The 17063-nt window shown below is 39.0% G+C and overlaps 1 protein-coding gene across 50 annotated transcripts in view; it reads left to right on the forward strand.

Moving 5' to 3' along the window:
- PUM1 (pumilio RNA binding family member 1) overlaps positions 1-17063 on the forward strand; it is a 136603-nt gene that overhangs the window by 59746 nt on the left and 59794 nt on the right. For 20 of the 50 annotated variants that reach the window (XM_065526124.1, XM_065526128.1, XM_065526120.2 and 17 more), the window contains 4 exons: positions 856-964; positions 1924-2102; positions 12278-12444; positions 14873-15143. In XM_065526124.1, the coding sequence (XP_065382196.1) occupies positions 856-964; positions 1924-2102; positions 12278-12444; positions 14873-15143 (726 nt within the window). The remainder of the gene's footprint in view (positions 1-855; positions 965-1923; positions 2103-12277; positions 12445-14872; positions 15144-17063) is intronic. The other 30 variants (XM_074014060.1, XM_074014106.1, XM_074014145.1 and 27 more) reach the window with 2 other exon arrangements.

Raw genomic sequence — 17063 nt, forward strand, 5'->3', positions numbered from 1 at the left:
AGCTGATGACCAGAACCAAGAATGATAGAGTTCTGTGGAATTTTACTTTGTAAGCCTGATCACTGGTGCTTTGATCTAAAACTGTGCTGTGTTTTGCTTGAAGGGTACTTTGCATTTTTTTTGTTGAAGCTAGTATAAACTTCTCATGTTGGCTTATGGCCAGCGATCCCTGTGTTTCTCTGAAGCATGGAGTGATTTGTGAAGTCACTTTAATGGCATTACCAAGTATTGTTAAAAAATTAATGGAGGTTAGGAGATTTTATTTCCCTTCCAGTAATGAAGGGGAATAGCTTTTCTGTCCTTCCAAAATCTTGGAATAGCTTAGTGTTGTGGTTGGGAAGTATTTTGGTTAATGGAGTCTCTGTGTATAAAGGAAGTGAATTTTGCCTCTGGCATTCCATAGCTGAGGTTCATAGCTGGGTTCATGCTCCAGCTTGAGTAACTTTGTCTGGTAGTTAGTACACATAGAGAAGTGTTTTAATAGTTGTAGATACTTTCTTTTTCAATAAGAGTCTACTTCGTAGTTAACTAATAGGGTCACTATTAGTTCCTTCCCCCCCTCCTTAAAAATCTTGGCATGGGTTAAGTGAGTAATTCTAGTTATTTAAGTTGAGCCTCTATTGGATGGTTTGATCAGTGTCCCCACCCCTGTCCCCACCTTGCCTTAGGCCTCTCTGTGACTTTTACCAAATATATAGTAGTGCTCTGACCACAGTTGTGTAGTTGGAACACTTTAATTAAAGACCTTCAGGGCACGTGAGCATCTTCAGTACCCTTGTCTAAAAGAAAGTGTTGACTGCTGTACTTTCATCCTTTATGAATTCTTTAAAAGCATCTATTATTTTTAATTTGCAGCAGCTCTTGCCAGGTAAAAAGTTTTGGGAAACAGATGAATCCAGCAAAGATGGACCAAAAGGAATATTCCTGGGTGATCAATGGCGAGACAGTGCCTGGGGAACATCAGGTAATCTAGATCTAGCATCTGTACTGTGATTTATGCCTGTCTTAGAGCTCCTTTCCTCAGCAATTGGCAAGTCATGAATTTTACATCAGTGACATAAGCATGTCAAGCAGTGTCCTCTCCTGTAGTGTAATTGCCATTAAGGAGCTTATATGATGTAATTTATTAAAACATAATTAACACAAAATCAAATCTTCAATATTTTTTGAAGTGCTAGCCACAGGGGAATGGTCTTATTTGAAACGACCATAATTTCAGCTGTAACGTTTTGTTCTGTACTGCTGTCAGCATACTTGGAATTAGAAAATCCACACCTGCCATTTGAAGTTCATGTTTCTTTTTCTCCCATTGCCCTTGTGTACCGTGTATGGAATGATCTATCTTTAAACGTGATTGGGACCAAATCAAGTCACTGGGCACGGACATTCTTCTGGCATACTACCCCTGAAGAGGGATGGGGAGAACTTATAGAGGTAGACACACTGACAGCAGAAAAAGTGACAGATGATAGGGAGGAAGGAGACAGAAAACCCAAACAAGTGTCGTGTATTACAGCACAACGTAAGCATGGAACCTCATGATGGCAGTGAATTATCAGAAAAGAACAAATTACATTGTTTTTAAAAAGGGCAGTAAAATCATATTTTGTTTTAGTAATACTAATAAAATATATTTTAAAAATCCTTTTACTTACAAAGGGATAAACATTTTATCCACTCAGCTAGATAAACCAGATAAGCGAGATAAACTGTTGTATTCCTCTGCTATCCCGGATAAATGAGGAGTGTGTTCCATTTCCTTAGCTTATGTTGAATATCATACAGCGAAAGACATGATAGGAGGTTTTGGCTCAACTGACCTTGGCAAGTTTCCTGATTCCATTGGTTTATCCATGAGACGTCACTCATAATTTGTTTGAGCCTCTGGCTGCACTGTATCATGCTTGTGTATCTTTTTTGTAGATCATTCAGTTTCCCAGCCAATCATGGTGCAGAGAAGACCTGGTCAGAGTTTCCATGTGAACAGTGAGGTCAATTCTGTACTGTCCCCACGATCGGAGAGTGGGGGACTAGGCGTTAGCATGGTGGAGTATGTGTTGAGCTCATCCCCGGGCGATTCCTGTCTAAGAAAAGGAGGATTTGTAAGTTGGCTTGAGGAACTTGTTCCTATCTCTCTCTCTCTCTCTTTCTTTTTTCCCCTAAAGCAAAACATGCCTGTTTAGTTTCCTTAGATATTCACAGCATTAATTACAGGGTATTTTCAAACAACATTTGTTGTAAATAGAACTCAGCGAACATAGTAGGAGATGTAAACTAAACTTTTAAAAACTAAACTAATAATGTTTTCGGGGGGACACATTGATAGTCATGTGAGATGAGAACTGCAATCTCGATCACAGTTCATTGGTCTATCAGAAAACACCATTTTTACTTTAAAATAAAAACAAAAGGAGGGTGGTGAAGGAATTTAAAACATAAAGCTGATGATGGGATGTTAACAGGGAATTCCAGGTTTGAGAGCAGTGATTTGCCAATACCTGAGAAACCTTAATATAGATCAGATTATAGGGCTATTCTTGTTTTGTTAGCTACGATTTAATTATAGAATCCTCTTTGGCCCTCCTTGAACGGCTTTGTTTCTCACACCTGGCCTGTCAAGAAGTTAGGGATTCTGTTAATTCTTTCTTATGAATTTTCCGATGCTAAATTGTAGTCAAATAAGTCTCTGTGTCTATAGCCTCTTTCTTTTTAAGTCTTAAGCATTTTTCCATGAGCATCTGTGATAGCCTTTCTCAAAACAATTTCTTTATCATTAACTTTCTATATTGAGAAGTCTTAAGATGTATTTCCATTTGAGTCTTCCTCATTTTGAATTCTGTGACTGTTGTCATATTCCAGGTCACAGATAGGAAGGCCGTGAGAGGCACTTGAATCTGTCTTCCCTCCCTTTCTCCTGTCTAAACGTGTTTTGTACTTTTTCAAAGCCATTTCTCCGAAGTCATTTTGGGCTGATATCACCTGATAGTAGTCATTTAAGAGATTTTAATATAATTCTTTCTCACAAATTATATTAATAATATTATAACTTTATTTAATAGCATTTGTTGCTCAGTATTTCTTAGTGTTATACATCTTTTGCTGGGTATCAGAGGCTTGGTCCTGTTTTCCTTAATCCACGTTAAATTTTGTTAGAGAAACAGTAGTTCATTTTTGGTGCAGCTTCCTCAAGTGTCAAGTGCAGTTCTTAAGTACTAGCTATTCTAAAGCTGACCTGATTGCTTTTTGGTGTTTTGACCCTGCAGAGACCTAGGTCGGGTTTAGTAGCTTGTGAATCAGATAGGAGATGGCTCCTTTTATTTGAACCTTCCCAAGGGGCTGCTTGGGAAGAACAAGATCTACCCTTTGGATGTGAGTTATTTCTCTTTTTTCACCCTATCCCCAGCTCACCTCTTTTTCTGTCCTCACTCTTTCCTCATCTTATGAGCACAGATTCCTCAGCAGAAATTAGTGTTGTGCGTCAGTAGGTTGCTAGTGTGGTGAACTGGAACCTGTGACTCTAGCTGTGAATTCTCTGTCGTGTGTGATCAGTTTCCAATTCTTGGGCACTAACCAGGAGGCGTGTGCCTGCATTACTGTGAAGCTTGTAGGAGGCAGAAAAATAGTTGGAATTAGGAGAAAGATACATGGTGGGATTGAATCATTTTGCCACTTATTTTTCTCTTTTTAAACAATCATCTCATACAGTTATTTTGATGACAAAAACTGTATCATTTGTCCTGGGAGACTGGTGATTTACCTCTATTACAAAAGAATTGTGACTAGAGGAGGTTAAGACTTCAGGCTAGATGGATGGGGTCAGAAGATTGGACTCTAACCATCAAGATAATTTACTGAGCTTCTGAGGTATGCATAAAGATAAATGAAAATTCTCCAAATTTGTGTTCCAGCTTCTTTTAGAAGGAAGATCGTGGGTAATGGAATATTATCCCATAGTTTAACTTAGATTGCATCTATAGAGTGATAGAAGCAGACTGATGTAGTGACATTAAGCCACTTGTTGGCATATACAGTCTTCTGGTGTCTGGAGACCTGTGGCTCAGTGAACCAGTTATCTTTATTATCGTTATTATTATTGAGATGGAGTTTCACTCTCGTCGCCCAGGCTGGAGTGCAGTGGCATGATCTTGGCTCATTGCAACCTCCACTTCCAGGGTTCAAGCGATTCTCCTGCCTTAGCCTCCTGAGTAGCTGGGATTACAGGTGCCTGCCACCATGCCCAGCTAATTTTTGTATTTTTAGTATAGAGACGGGGTTTCACCATGTTGGCCAGGCTGGTCTCAAACTCCTGACCTCAGGTGATCTTCCCACCTTGGCCTCCCAGAGTGCTGGGATTACAAGCATGAGCCACTGCGCCCGGCCAGTGAACTGATTATCAGCTTTGTGGTTGTATCCTCTTGATTTTATACGTAACCTGGCTTTGCTCTGCCTGTTGGTCAGGATGACACCTGACCAAAGCTCTTTTTGTGGAAGCCTGGGTCACTTTGTGGTTGTCATAGTATGTATGCCTCTTCTTGAGGAAAGTGAGCCTTTTCTTTTTAAGTCTGTCATTTAAAGTGTTGAATTCAGAGAACCAGGAAGATAGGATATTGGCTTCTTGTAGATAATTGTTCTAAAGGAGGAGTGGTACTTGGTAGTATATGGGGTCAGGGCATACAGGTATTTTTACCTTTGGGATGGCTGTATCAACATTAACTCCAGTAAGCCTCACTTTAATCCTGAGAGCTGAAAACATCATCTCTGACAGTATAGTGATTGTAGACCTCAAAGCAAGTAACTAAGAACACTGACAACAGATAATCTATACTCTAACTTTTCAGGTAAAGGTGGTTCAGAACTAAAATAAGTCTCTCTGTAGTGGTTTACCATTTTCAGTGAACTTTCCTGCTTATAGCTAGATTGAAGCTGTTTAGCTCTTTGTCTAGCTTGAATTCATTTTGATTGTACAAATGGTCTCCGTTTAGTGGTTTTGGCTTCTGTGATAAGAGTACATTCTGGCTAACAAGAAGAATCTGGCAACCGTATTTTGTTCTGAGCATTCACTGTAAATTTTTGGTAGTTTTCTACATAGGAATCTCAAACTTCAGGAGAGCAGCTTTCAGAATAATAGAGCTCAAAATATCAGTCAAATCTTTTACTTTTCTTTTCATATCCTTTATTTTATTTATTCTTGGAGTAGAACAGTTGCCCGCCCCACAACCCCCCATGGTTCAGGGTGGTTACAAAATGAGATGTAATTATTGTTTTTTTGAGGCCTGTGGGTGAGATTGCCATCTAAGGACCCTGCTGTCTGGAATACCAGCTGATCTTTTTCAAATAGGTGGAAGCCTAGCCAGCCACAAAGTGGATCATGATTTCTACCTTTCTGGTTTATGGTGCCCAGGGAAATGAGAAGACCACTCTAAACTTCGATTAGGGTAATGACCAACTTTAACCTCACAGAAGAAAGATTTTTAGAAAAAATATATTGGGAAGGTCTTTCTGTTTGTTCTGTAGAGAGTATCTGCTTTTTGATCTAGAGGATATGTACACATTCATAGTGTACATCTATTTGGGCCGTGAAACTTAATGACTTGTCTGTCGAGGTTTCACTGCATTTACTTTAGGTAATCAGTGCTACTACTTTACTTTCATAGGTTTTGTTTGAAAACTTCCGTACAGTGTAATGCAGATAGAAGTCAGGGGTTTGAGTTTCCAATGGACCTTAATTCATCTGCAAAATGGGGATAATCAAAACACGACAAAGTAATTCATATGGCTATGTAGCATATGTGAAAATGCTTTGTAAACATTAAAAGTCTTACTACTCAAAGTCAGTGGGCCAACAGCATTAGCATCACCTGGGAGCTTATCAGAAACTCAGAATCTCAGATCATACCTCAGAGCGAATGAATCAAAACCTGCATTTTGACAAGACCACCCAGATGATTTGTGTGCACATTAAAGTTTGATAAGCACTGCTATCATATACATATCTCAGAAAACTCGGCTGGACAACGAGTCTAATGATTAGAGCCTTAAAAGTTTCCTGGGGGAAAAAACATAGTATGTCCAGCAATTTTTAAGCCTTGGTGGGGAGGACTGGTGAGGGCACTGTGAAAAAGGCAATGGGGAAAAAATGTGAAAATTGGATAAAGTATTTTTTTAAAAAGACAACTGTACTTTCATGAATTTCCTTATTTAGTCCTTGGAACAACACTTTGAGGTAGATACTATTGTCTCTATTAATTTATAGATGAGAAAAATGAGTCTTTAGAGGGGAAGTGGGGGACTGAATTCAAACTTTGTTCTAATTTCAGTTTTTAGCTATATTGCTTTCTACTGTGCCATACTGGCATTGTTTGTGAGTAGAAATCCTCAAAAAAGGATCAGATTTAATATGTTAAATTAAGAAGTATTTCACGTGGCTAGCAGTTTCAAACTTACAATTTTTAATATTTGAAAAAAAATTTTTTTAAAATTTTTTTGAGACAGTCTCTTTCTGTCGCCTGGGCTGGAAGGCAATGGTGTGATCTTAGCTCACTGCAACTTCCACTTCCTGGGTTCAAGTGATTCTTGTGCCTCAGCCTCCCAAGTAGCTGGGACTACAGGAGTGCATGCATCACCACAGCCAGCTAATTTATATTTGAAAATTTGAATTACCAGTAGAGCTTGGCATTGTTGTACTTTAAAGGAATTAGACATTTCAGTTATTTGGCATTTTGTGAAAATGGGTAAGTGTGTGCAGGAGAAACCAATGTTTTAGTTAACACTGTTACAGTTTTTGGACTCAGTGTGTCAAGCAGGTATAAAATACTTCTTTGTAGAAAGAAGGGAGGAAAATTACTAATCCCATTAAATATGACTTCTGCTGTGTGAAGCTTTCTTTTAAGATCACTGCAGTAAGAGTAGTAAATAGATTTGAAATCTTCTGATTTCATTCAGAATAGATATATTAGGAAGTATTCCCCCCTTTATGTGAGTCTTTTGAGGAAGCTGAGCCATAAGTGCATGGATTCTGACCTCAACAATATGTAGTCCTAACTCCATCTGCTTTTCTCCCAGTTCTTTGATATTTAGCAATTTCTCTGCCTTTCTGTAGGTATGGGATCTCTCAGCACCCATCTTGGTTCCACTCTTGAGATTTTAATTGGGCCAGGCCACTTGAAATTTGAGCATTTTACTGAAGTTTGTATTTGAGCACTATAGCTTTGGGTTAACATTCAGCTAAAGAAAGCCCATAATTAAAAGATTCTGTTAAGCCTTTTTCATTTATTCATTTAGCTAATAGATTTTTCCAGTACTGTATGTCCTAGATAATATGTAATAAAAAAGCAAATCACAAACTATGCCTTTCTGATGCTTATGTTGAATTTAATTACCTTGGTTCTTAGTTGTGGATACTTATCAGAGCTATTTGAGCAGAAGCTTTTCACAACATTTGCAGGAACCTCTACATACCAATCAGATCAATCTCTGGTGCAGAGGGTGGGCTCAGCCACCTGTGAATTTGAAAAAGATTGAGTTGCTTAACCTTAATCATAGAACCACTGCTTTGTGAAAATGACAGTGCCCCTGGGAGGGCCATATTGGCTATATACTTGTATTTGAGATTTAAACCACTTAATTGGGACATTTAAGATTTTTATTCTTGATGTTGTGTATAGTGTTACATAAGAAATACCATCCCAGTGCGTCTATTACTACTATTATATTACATTTGTGTAAAATGGCTTATCTTTATAAAACTTTTACACATGCATTATTTCATTGTTATTCATAGTAAACAAAGTCTGAGAGATTGAATAATCTGTCCAAAGTCCTGTGACCAGTAAGTGTTAACAGTTGAGATAGAATGTAGGTTCTGTGTACCCTGGTTCAGTACTTTTTTTTTTTTTTTGAGACAGAGTCTTGCTCTGTCACCCTGGCTGGAGTGCGGTGGTACGATCTTGGCTCACTGCAACTTCCACCTCTTGGGTTCAAGCGATTGTCCTGCCTCAGCCTCCCCAGTAGCTGGGATTACAGGTGTGCGCTACCACGTCTGGCTAATGTTTGTATTTTTAGTAGAGATGGAGTTTCACCATGTTGCCAGGGTGGTCTTGAACTCCTGACCTCAGATGATCCACCTGCCTCGGTCTCCCAAAGTGCTGGGATTACAGGCGTGAGCTACTGCGCCTAGCGAGTTCACTACTTTTTAAAAGACTGGGCTAGGTGTTATGGCTCACACTTGTAATCCCAGAGCTTTGGGAGACTGAGGAAGGAGGCCCATCACTTGAACCTAGGAGTTTGAATTTAGCCTGTGAAACATAGCAAGACCCCATCTCTACAAAAAATATAAAAATCAGCCAGGCATGGTATGTGCACCTGTAGTCATAGCTGCTTGGGAGGCTAAGGTGGGAGGATTGCAAAAAAAAAAAAAAAAAAAAAATCACATAGCTGTGAATAGTTTATCTTAAATATTTTTCAGAAGTGTAAAATTTTCATAAAACTTAACAGCCCATTTATACCTTTCCTATTGTCTCTAGGGTCTTTATGTTTTTAAGATACCATTTTAAGTATCTTGAACCTGATACTGCTGTCTATTAATGAAATAAAGACAGGGTCTCACTTTGTCCCCAGACTGGAGTGCATATTTTGTTTTTAGCATTCACTGTAAATTTTTGGTAGTATTCCCCGTAGGAATCTCAGACTTCAGGAGAGCAACTTTTAGAATAATAGGAGAGCTCAAAATATCAGTCAGGTCTTTTATTTTTATTTTCTTTTCATATCCTTTATTTTATTTATTCTTGGAGTAGAACAGGTGCCCGCCCCACAGCTCACTGCAGCTTTGAACCCCTGAGCTCAAGTGGTCTTCCTGCCTCAGTCTCCTTAGTAACAAGGACTACAGGCGCATGCTACCTCGCCTAGCTAATTTTTTTTTAAACTTTTTTGTAGAAACGGCGTCTCCTCTGTGTTGCCCAGGCTTGCCTTGAACTCTGGGCCTCAACCTAGATCCTTCTGCTTCTGCCTCCCAAAGTGCTAGGATTACAGGCATGAACCACTGCATGCAGCTGATACCATCTCTTAATAGTAGACTTTTGACAGAATGGTTTCCTATTTGTGCTTTTGTTTTTACTCAGAAGTCAGACTTCTGCCACCTGTTTTTATGGAGGGCCATTGTTGATTTCTTGTTTTTTTTTTTTTCTTCTTTTAAGTAAACTCTCTATTGAAATATGACCTATGTTCAGAGAAGTGTACGAGCCATAAATGTTCATCTTCTTGAATTTCCTCAAAATCAAAACACCCATATAACACTTACCTAGATCAAGAATTAGAAAATTCCCTTGGGTCTCCAACCCTCTAAAAGAAGGAATCTACTATTTTGGTTAGGCATCAATAGTTTATTCAGAGTAGAAAACCAGGTATTTTGTAGGAATGGCTTGTACGATATTGGTAAAATGCAGCACATTGCAGGGAAATATTTGAAAATCTGTCCCATGGCAGTATGAACTGAGAATGTAAATTAGTGACTTAGAGTGCAACTTAGTGGTCAAGATTTCAGGCCAGGCCAGGCATGGTGGCGCATGCCTGTAATCTCAGCTGCTGGGGAGGCTGAGGCAGGAGGATCACTTGAACCTGGGAGGCGGAGGTGTCAGTGAGCTGAGATCGCACCACTGCAATCCAGCCTGGGCAACAGAGCAAGATTCTGTCTTAAAAAACAACAACAACAACACAAAAGAGATTGCAGGCCAGTCAGCTTATAGATGAGCTGAGCAGGTTCTCAGTAAAGCCCTTGTGAAGAGCCCCTGAGAAAAGATAATGCAGAGCATTGATTTGACTAGTGCACATCCCCTGCAACCAGCTGTCTTGCTTGTTGAAACTTCCTACTGCTGCTTTATCCTCCTTTCTTTCCCCTCCTTTTTAAAAATAAATAAATAAATAAAAGAGTTTTACTCTTGTTGCCTAGGCTGGAGTGCAGTGGCGCAATCTCAGCTCACTCCAACCTCTGCCTCTTGGGTTCAAGCGATTGTGCTGCCTCTGCCTCCTGAGTAGCTGGGATTACAGGTGCTGCCTAATTTTTGTATTTTTAGTGGAGACAGGGTTTCACCATGTTAGCCAGGCTGGTCTCAAACTCCTGACCTCAAGTGATCCTGCCTGGCCCTTCCAAAGTGCTGGGATTACAGGTGTGAGTCCCCGTGCCTGGCCCTTTCTGTCCATTTTTGCCTACAGACCTTTTGAACTCCTTTTGAGAAATTGGAGCTGAACTGTTTCTTCTGAGCCAGTGATTTGATTTGTAGACTTATGGAAGAAGATGACTTAGGCTAGGCAGTGGGATGATTCTTGTAATATTCTTTTGCTGTTGACATTAATGGTTTCTGATTCAGGCAGAGTTGTCATCTAGACCATATTACCACCCCCAGGACTCTTACTTAATGATGATAAAGACAACAGGAAGATCATTCTTATTTTAACAGTTCAGTTTTGCAGGATTTTTTTGTTCCTTTTAATTTTCTTCATCATATTTATTGAACTTCTAGCAGGCACTGCAGTCAGGGCTAGGGATATAAAAATGAATACACAGCTTTAGTCAGTTTTGCCTCTGCGGGTATGGAGGAAGCTATTGCCTTTGGATATTTTAAAAGATCTTTTTGTCTTTAGAACCCTATCATATTCCCATCTCAGCTTTGGGGAATCTCAATGTGGTGCATAATTGGCTATCGTTCAGTCCTTTTGAATCAATAACAGCCACATACTTTAAAGATTGTATTCTGAAAGGCACATCTCAATGGCCAAATCAAAGCTGTGATTTACTGTCTTGATGCCGCATGAAGCTAAGTTGTATATCCTTTCTCAGTTCCTTGTCATATTTGTTCCTTTTTTATATTATCTTTTTCTGTATCACATTTGAACAGAGAATAACTTCAGAAGTAAAATGGACTCTAAAGTAGTAGTTGAAAGGTTTAAGAATGTCAGCCTTTCTGGACCAGTGATCTCTTAAGGGCGTCTGTTGGTTTTGCATCTACAGGCCCATCCACAGTCAGTCTATTTATAACTGAGTGTCGGCTGCTGTGTCCTCCATTGTTGATTTCTCCCCATTGACATTTGGTTTTGGTGACTGGAAATGCTTTGCAGCCACTCCGATCTTCTATTGAGTGGATCTTGCCTTGTACCAGGAACTTGAACTTGGTCCATGTGCATTTCTCTTCCTTAAACTAGGAGTCAGTGGTGGGGAAAAGCAAGGCTGTTTCCCTCTAGTTTTGCAAAAACAAAGGTTAAACACTTAACCCTTTGATGTAAGGTTCTGCAAATCTCTTTGTACTATGTCCAGTCACTATACCAAATCTTTTCTTTTGGAAACCAAGGTACATGTACTTTATATGTCCAGGGCTTAACTTGGGATGTTGGTAAGAGGAGATAGACTTAATTTCTGTAGAAGGCAGGACATAAACATGACATGTCTAGCACTAAATTCTTTTAGGCCCAGTGTTTCAAGCTTTGTAGTTTGAAACACTTGAGACAGAAATTCTCTTGTGTCAAATGCTTCAATTTAACATACTCCCACTTAAAGATCTCATGAATAATCTTTGTTACCGGTAGATGGTAGAAGATAGTTATTAGAGTACTTTTGGTGAAAGAATCTCATAGTTAGAGTTAACTTGTTTTGAGGCGTTAAAAAACTTAAGGGTCATCAGAGAATTGTTGATGCATACCTGTGAGGCTTATAGGGTAGAGCTGGGAGGTGACGCAAATTGACAGGGCATATATCCCAAGATCAGGTACAGAATAATTGAGTTGATATGATGTCAGACCACACTTGGCTCAATATTTAGAAGTAAGGGAGGAATTTACATAGTGCAGTGGAGAAGTATGAAATTCTTTTTACAGGCATAATAATTTTTTTTTTCTGTGCTATTAGCTGTCATACCTGGGGCTTATTAAGAGTCATGCTATTATGTAGAGTTAGGTTTGGGAGTAGAGAACTTGACCAAGAGCTACAGAGTTATGGCTGGGCTTTGGGTAGGAAGAAAAAAAAGGAAGGAAGAAAATGGGCTGATGGGACATTGGATATAGTAAGACTGTTCTGAACTCTGTAACATAAATGTATGTCTGTCTCCCCCATTTGGCAAGACCTTCTGCAGTGTTCCTGCCTCTGTGTTGTTTGTTAATTAGATTGTAATGTGTAAAAGGGCACAACACCATCCTCTTCTGAGTAGCATCTAGTATAGTCTGGTGCCCACAACGGTTGCCCATTATTATTAGTTGATGACGATTAGTGAAGCTGAAGCTATTTTTTAAACAGGGCCCAAGGGATGCAGACAGTGATGAAAACGACAAAGGTGAAAAGAAGAACAAGGGTACGTTTGATGGAGATAAGCTAGGAGATTTGAAGGAGGAGGGTGATGTGATGGACAAGACCAATGGTTTACCAGTGCAGAATGGGATTGATGCAGACGTCAAAGATTTTAGGTTTGTATGTTTTACACTTCTGATTTTTGAATGTGGGCTATGGGGTTTTGTTTGTTTTGATTTAGTTTTACTTTGATTTTCGTTTTCTTCCCCTCCTCATGTTTTCTTTTTAAGAATCCAATCTAGTGTAGGCTATGCTACAAAGATTGTAAATTAACTGGTGAGGTGGAATTTTGTAAAAGTTGTCAATGCCTAAAGCATTGCCAAAATGGTAGATTTTGCATTCGCATAGAACTCTAAAATTTGAAGAAGGATTCCAGAGAAGACTATTTCAGTGATTCTCAAATATTAAAATCACCTAGGATAGATGCCTTCAGACCTTTCTTAAGTTTCTCCCAAGTTACTGTATTAGAGAGCTATGGTTACTAATGGAGTATGTCATATCCCTCTGGTGATTTAGAGGGAGAAACAGTTGAGAACTTGTGCATTATCTCATCTGAGTCTCATGAGCTCCTTTTGAGGTAGGTGGACCAGGTATCATTTTCCTCATTTTGAAGAACCAGAGATGCAGCTTAAATGATTTGTTCTTAATCATATCTCTTCTGCAGATGCCTCTCATCCCATCTCTGGTCATGATTAATTTACAGGTTTTACCCTATTATTTAACTTACACAGTATTAAAATAATGTATATTTATCTTCCACAGTTGGCACGTATTCTTCTTGAAAAATCTATAAAAATCCTTGTCCAGTTATATACAGGTAGAGGATTTTTTTCAAATCTCCAGTGTGATAGTACAGGTAGAGAATTTAATTTTGAGTAATTTTAATATCAGTATAAAGCTAATGTGTGCGTGCGCGCGCGCACACTCACACACACACACACACACACACACACCCCTTTGCTTATTCTAATGTCTGCCAAAGTAAAAATGAAAGTGTATTTTGCACCATCGTTGTAGGACAAATATTAGTTGTTTCGTATTCCTAATCTAATTATCGTTATGTTGCATGTGTGAATAATTACAATGTTAAACATTTTTAAAATTATTTATTTAGTTTTTGGAGACAGGGTCTCACTCTCTTACCCAGGCTGGAGTGCAGTGACATGAAGCTCACTGCAGCCCCCACTTCCTGGGTTCAAGCAATCTTCCCACCTCAGCCTCCCGAGTAGCTGGGACTACAGCCACGCACCACCATGCCTGGCTAATTTTTATATCTTTTGTAGAGACGGGGTTTCGCCATATTGCCTAGGCTGGTCTTGAACTCCTGAGCTCAAGTGGTCTGCCTGCCTTGGCCTCCCAAAGTGCTGAGATTACAGGCATGAGCCACCATGCCCGGCCTAAATTACAATCTTTGGAAGAAATTTAAGGCACAGGGTAATAAATACTTACCTAAGGTCTTTCAGATGAGTTCAGGTGTCCTCTCCACCTTGAATATCCAGCAGCCTATAGCAGTATTTTGTTGTATTATTAAATGGGGGCTGGTGGTGGTGGTGGTGAGTGTGTGTGTGTGAGAGAAAGAAAGAGAAGGAACCAGAATAATATCTTTACTATGTACCAGCTACTGGACTACAGGATTTTTGGGGGGTGGGGGGGTGAAAGTGGAGAAGAATGGCATTGAATGTTGCCATAGGCTACAGTCTCCTAATAATATAATATTATATATTAGTCTGATTTTGGATCATATAATCCTGAAGTCCTTTTATATAAGGTGATGGTAGACCCTGGGTTACCCAGAACCTTGTGTCCCACAATAATTATCAATAGTGCCCCCCCCCCTTTTTTTTATCTTAGGCATGTCCTAAGATAAAAGATGGTTTGGATGACAAACTACATCTTCACATTACTTTTAATTCTTATAATTGTCTCCTTAACAGGGGCATAGCCTAGATAAAGAGTTTATCTTGTACTGCTTTGGAATAGTCTGCTTCTTTTGGTTTCTCAGAAGGGGAGTTAGTTTTAGCATTGGTCAGTAATACCAACGATATGTAAAAACTTTTTTCATTTTCTTTTTTTCCTCACAAATATGCCAGGAACATAAAAACTTTTAGAATCACTGAGTTGTGGAATTTTCCCCAGAAACCAACTTTTTCCATTGTCTCTGTATTTAAAGAGTAAATGTTGCATTTTGATGGGACATATTTTGCTACCTGCATTTTAGGATCTGCTTTCATAGATGCCATAGACAGTGATTTTTCCACTTCATTTCAGTTTTCCTCAAACTCGGCCCCCTTGGTGAAGGGATGTAAATTAATAGCAATTAATGTGAATTTAAGGGGTGAATTACATGGAATTGCCAGCAATAGAAGCATCAGTTTAGAAGATGTAACCCTGTAAGCACTGTAAAGTATCTCTGGTTGTTTTATAGAAATAGTTTTAAATACTGTTGATAATGAGTTATGTTGAGGACATTGTCCTTAAACTTGGGTTGCTGTAGTCCCTCCCCACTGAAAATAAGGTTTAATGCCCTTTACTTTCTCTGTTTAGCCGTACCCCTGGTAATTGCCAGAACTCTGCTAATGAAGTGGATCTTCTGGGTCCAAACCAGAATGGTTCTGAGGGCTTAGCCCAGCTGACCAGCACCAATGGTGCCAAGCCTGTGGAGGATTTCTCCAACATGGAGTCCCAGAGTGTCCCCTTGGACCCCATGGAACATGTGGGCATGGAGCCTCTTCAGTTTGATTATTCAGGCACGCAGGTACCTGTGGACTCAGCAGCAGCAACTGTGGGACTTTTTGACTACAATTCTCAACAACAGGTACTGTGTGTGTCTCTGTCATCCTCTCTACTCTCCCTCCAGCCAGCACGTTGTTCAAGTAATTAAGGAAGGGGGAATGGGGGAGGAGGTGGCATTGTTTCAGGCTATCCATAGCTAGCCCTTATGAACCTGTTAGTGATGTAGGTTTACAGAGTCCCCTCATGAAGCTGGTGCCTATGCTGAGGTAACTGGCAAGAGGCCACCCTGCTCTATATGTACTTCCTTTGGCTCTTATCTCTCCTCAGTAGCTGGGGAATGGATGAGGTAGTGTTGCCTCTTGTAACACAACCCTCTTGGGTGCTAAATTAATCTCTCTGAAGATTTATGTGGTTGTGATGCTGTTGATTTGTTTTGTTTTTAAAATAGTAAACTCTACTATCCACCGCTGTCAGGAGTGTAGTGCCAGGTCATCTTACCGGTTGTGTCTTAGAGTTAAACGAGTTACTCCAGATAACATAGATAAAGATTTGGCATCTTTCAAAAGTATTAGAATGTGATCAGAGGAAAACACACACACAAATCATTCAACTTCAACTCGACCGTGAAATTGCTTGGCTTTTTTTTTTTTTTTTTTTAAATTCATAAGTCCCTGAAGATGTCGTATGTCTACCTTCTATTTTTGAAGACATGTAGGACTACCTCTAGGGTTAACTGATCTCTGTGTTTATTTTATTTTATTTTTAAAGAAAGGTCAGCTGTCTGAACTACAAAAGAGGGGCTACTAGTTTCCCAATCTTGCTAAGTATAAGTTCTCTCTTGTGGTGGAAGCAGTTTGACTGTGAATTTCTGTTACTCTTTAGTAGGTTCGTAATAGATGGTTAATACAGACTTCTAGGTTTGAAAGGTTAGCATCTCATTTTGAAGTTGAGAAATTCTATGTAGGGAAATTTGCTTATGGTCTTTGGAGATTAGTTATGACATGTTGTACCTTTATTGTCATAAATAGCTGACACTAAATTAATTTTGATTGATAGAGTAAAAAGTTTAACATATGAAGTTTTCCTTTAATTTAAGTCTCCTTTGTGGTTTAAGAACAATAAATACCTTTAAGGGATTGTGTGACTGTGCATATTCATAGAAGATTAAATTAACAAAATATCTTTCAGAGCGAATAAACTGAAAGTGTACACTCTTCTCCATGCAGTTCTTAGTAGGTATGCCCGCCTCCCCATGTGAATTGACTTTCTGTGCTTTTTTTCTCTTCTTTACGGCCAGTTTTGGTTCTTAGCTTCCATTCCCAGTGTAATGCAGTCTAACCCTTTCTGTGTTTTTTAAGAAGAGTGTGTCTCAGATTTCTTACAAACAAAAATATATGGTTCTTTCTTTTTTTTTTTTTTTTTTTTAACTGTTCTTCATTTCATAATTAGAGTCGAGATTCTTTTTTGGTTTATTGATCTTTGGTTTCAAAATAATTTTACCAATTTTTGGAGGCTGGACAATTATGAGAACTTGAACAGAAATGTACTTCTGTGTAGCCACAAGTAGTTAACATGATTACATCGTAGCTACCACTTATTCAAAAATAAAAAACCAAGGGTGCCCTCACCATATATCTCAGCAGTTTTTGAAAGTAAACATTATTATGAAAGTTAATCTCTTGTTGGATTCAGGTTTCCTATGCATGTCTTGGTTGTTGCAACATAGAGGCATTTTTACACAGACATACGATTGTCATGATGTGAGTGTTGTTTTGTCTCGTGGGCCATAATTCTTTTCTGAGTAGTTTGTTTTATACATTCTTGTATTGGGGGCCCTAATAGCATACCTGGGAACCACTGGCGTAAGCCTCCTAGTATCTTTAAGACCCTCAATCTTTCAGTGTTCCTGTATAAGAGCTACTAGTTGTCAAGAAGGAAGGATTCCTTTTCTATTGGAAATTGGTGTTTATTTCTTACATTTTATTCCTTACCCTTTTGGTTT

The sequence above is a fragment of the Macaca fascicularis genome, chromosome 1 (genome assembly GCF_037993035.2).
Source record: "Macaca fascicularis isolate 582-1 chromosome 1, T2T-MFA8v1.1".
Classification (NCBI taxonomy): domain Eukaryota; kingdom Metazoa; phylum Chordata; class Mammalia; order Primates; family Cercopithecidae; genus Macaca; species Macaca fascicularis.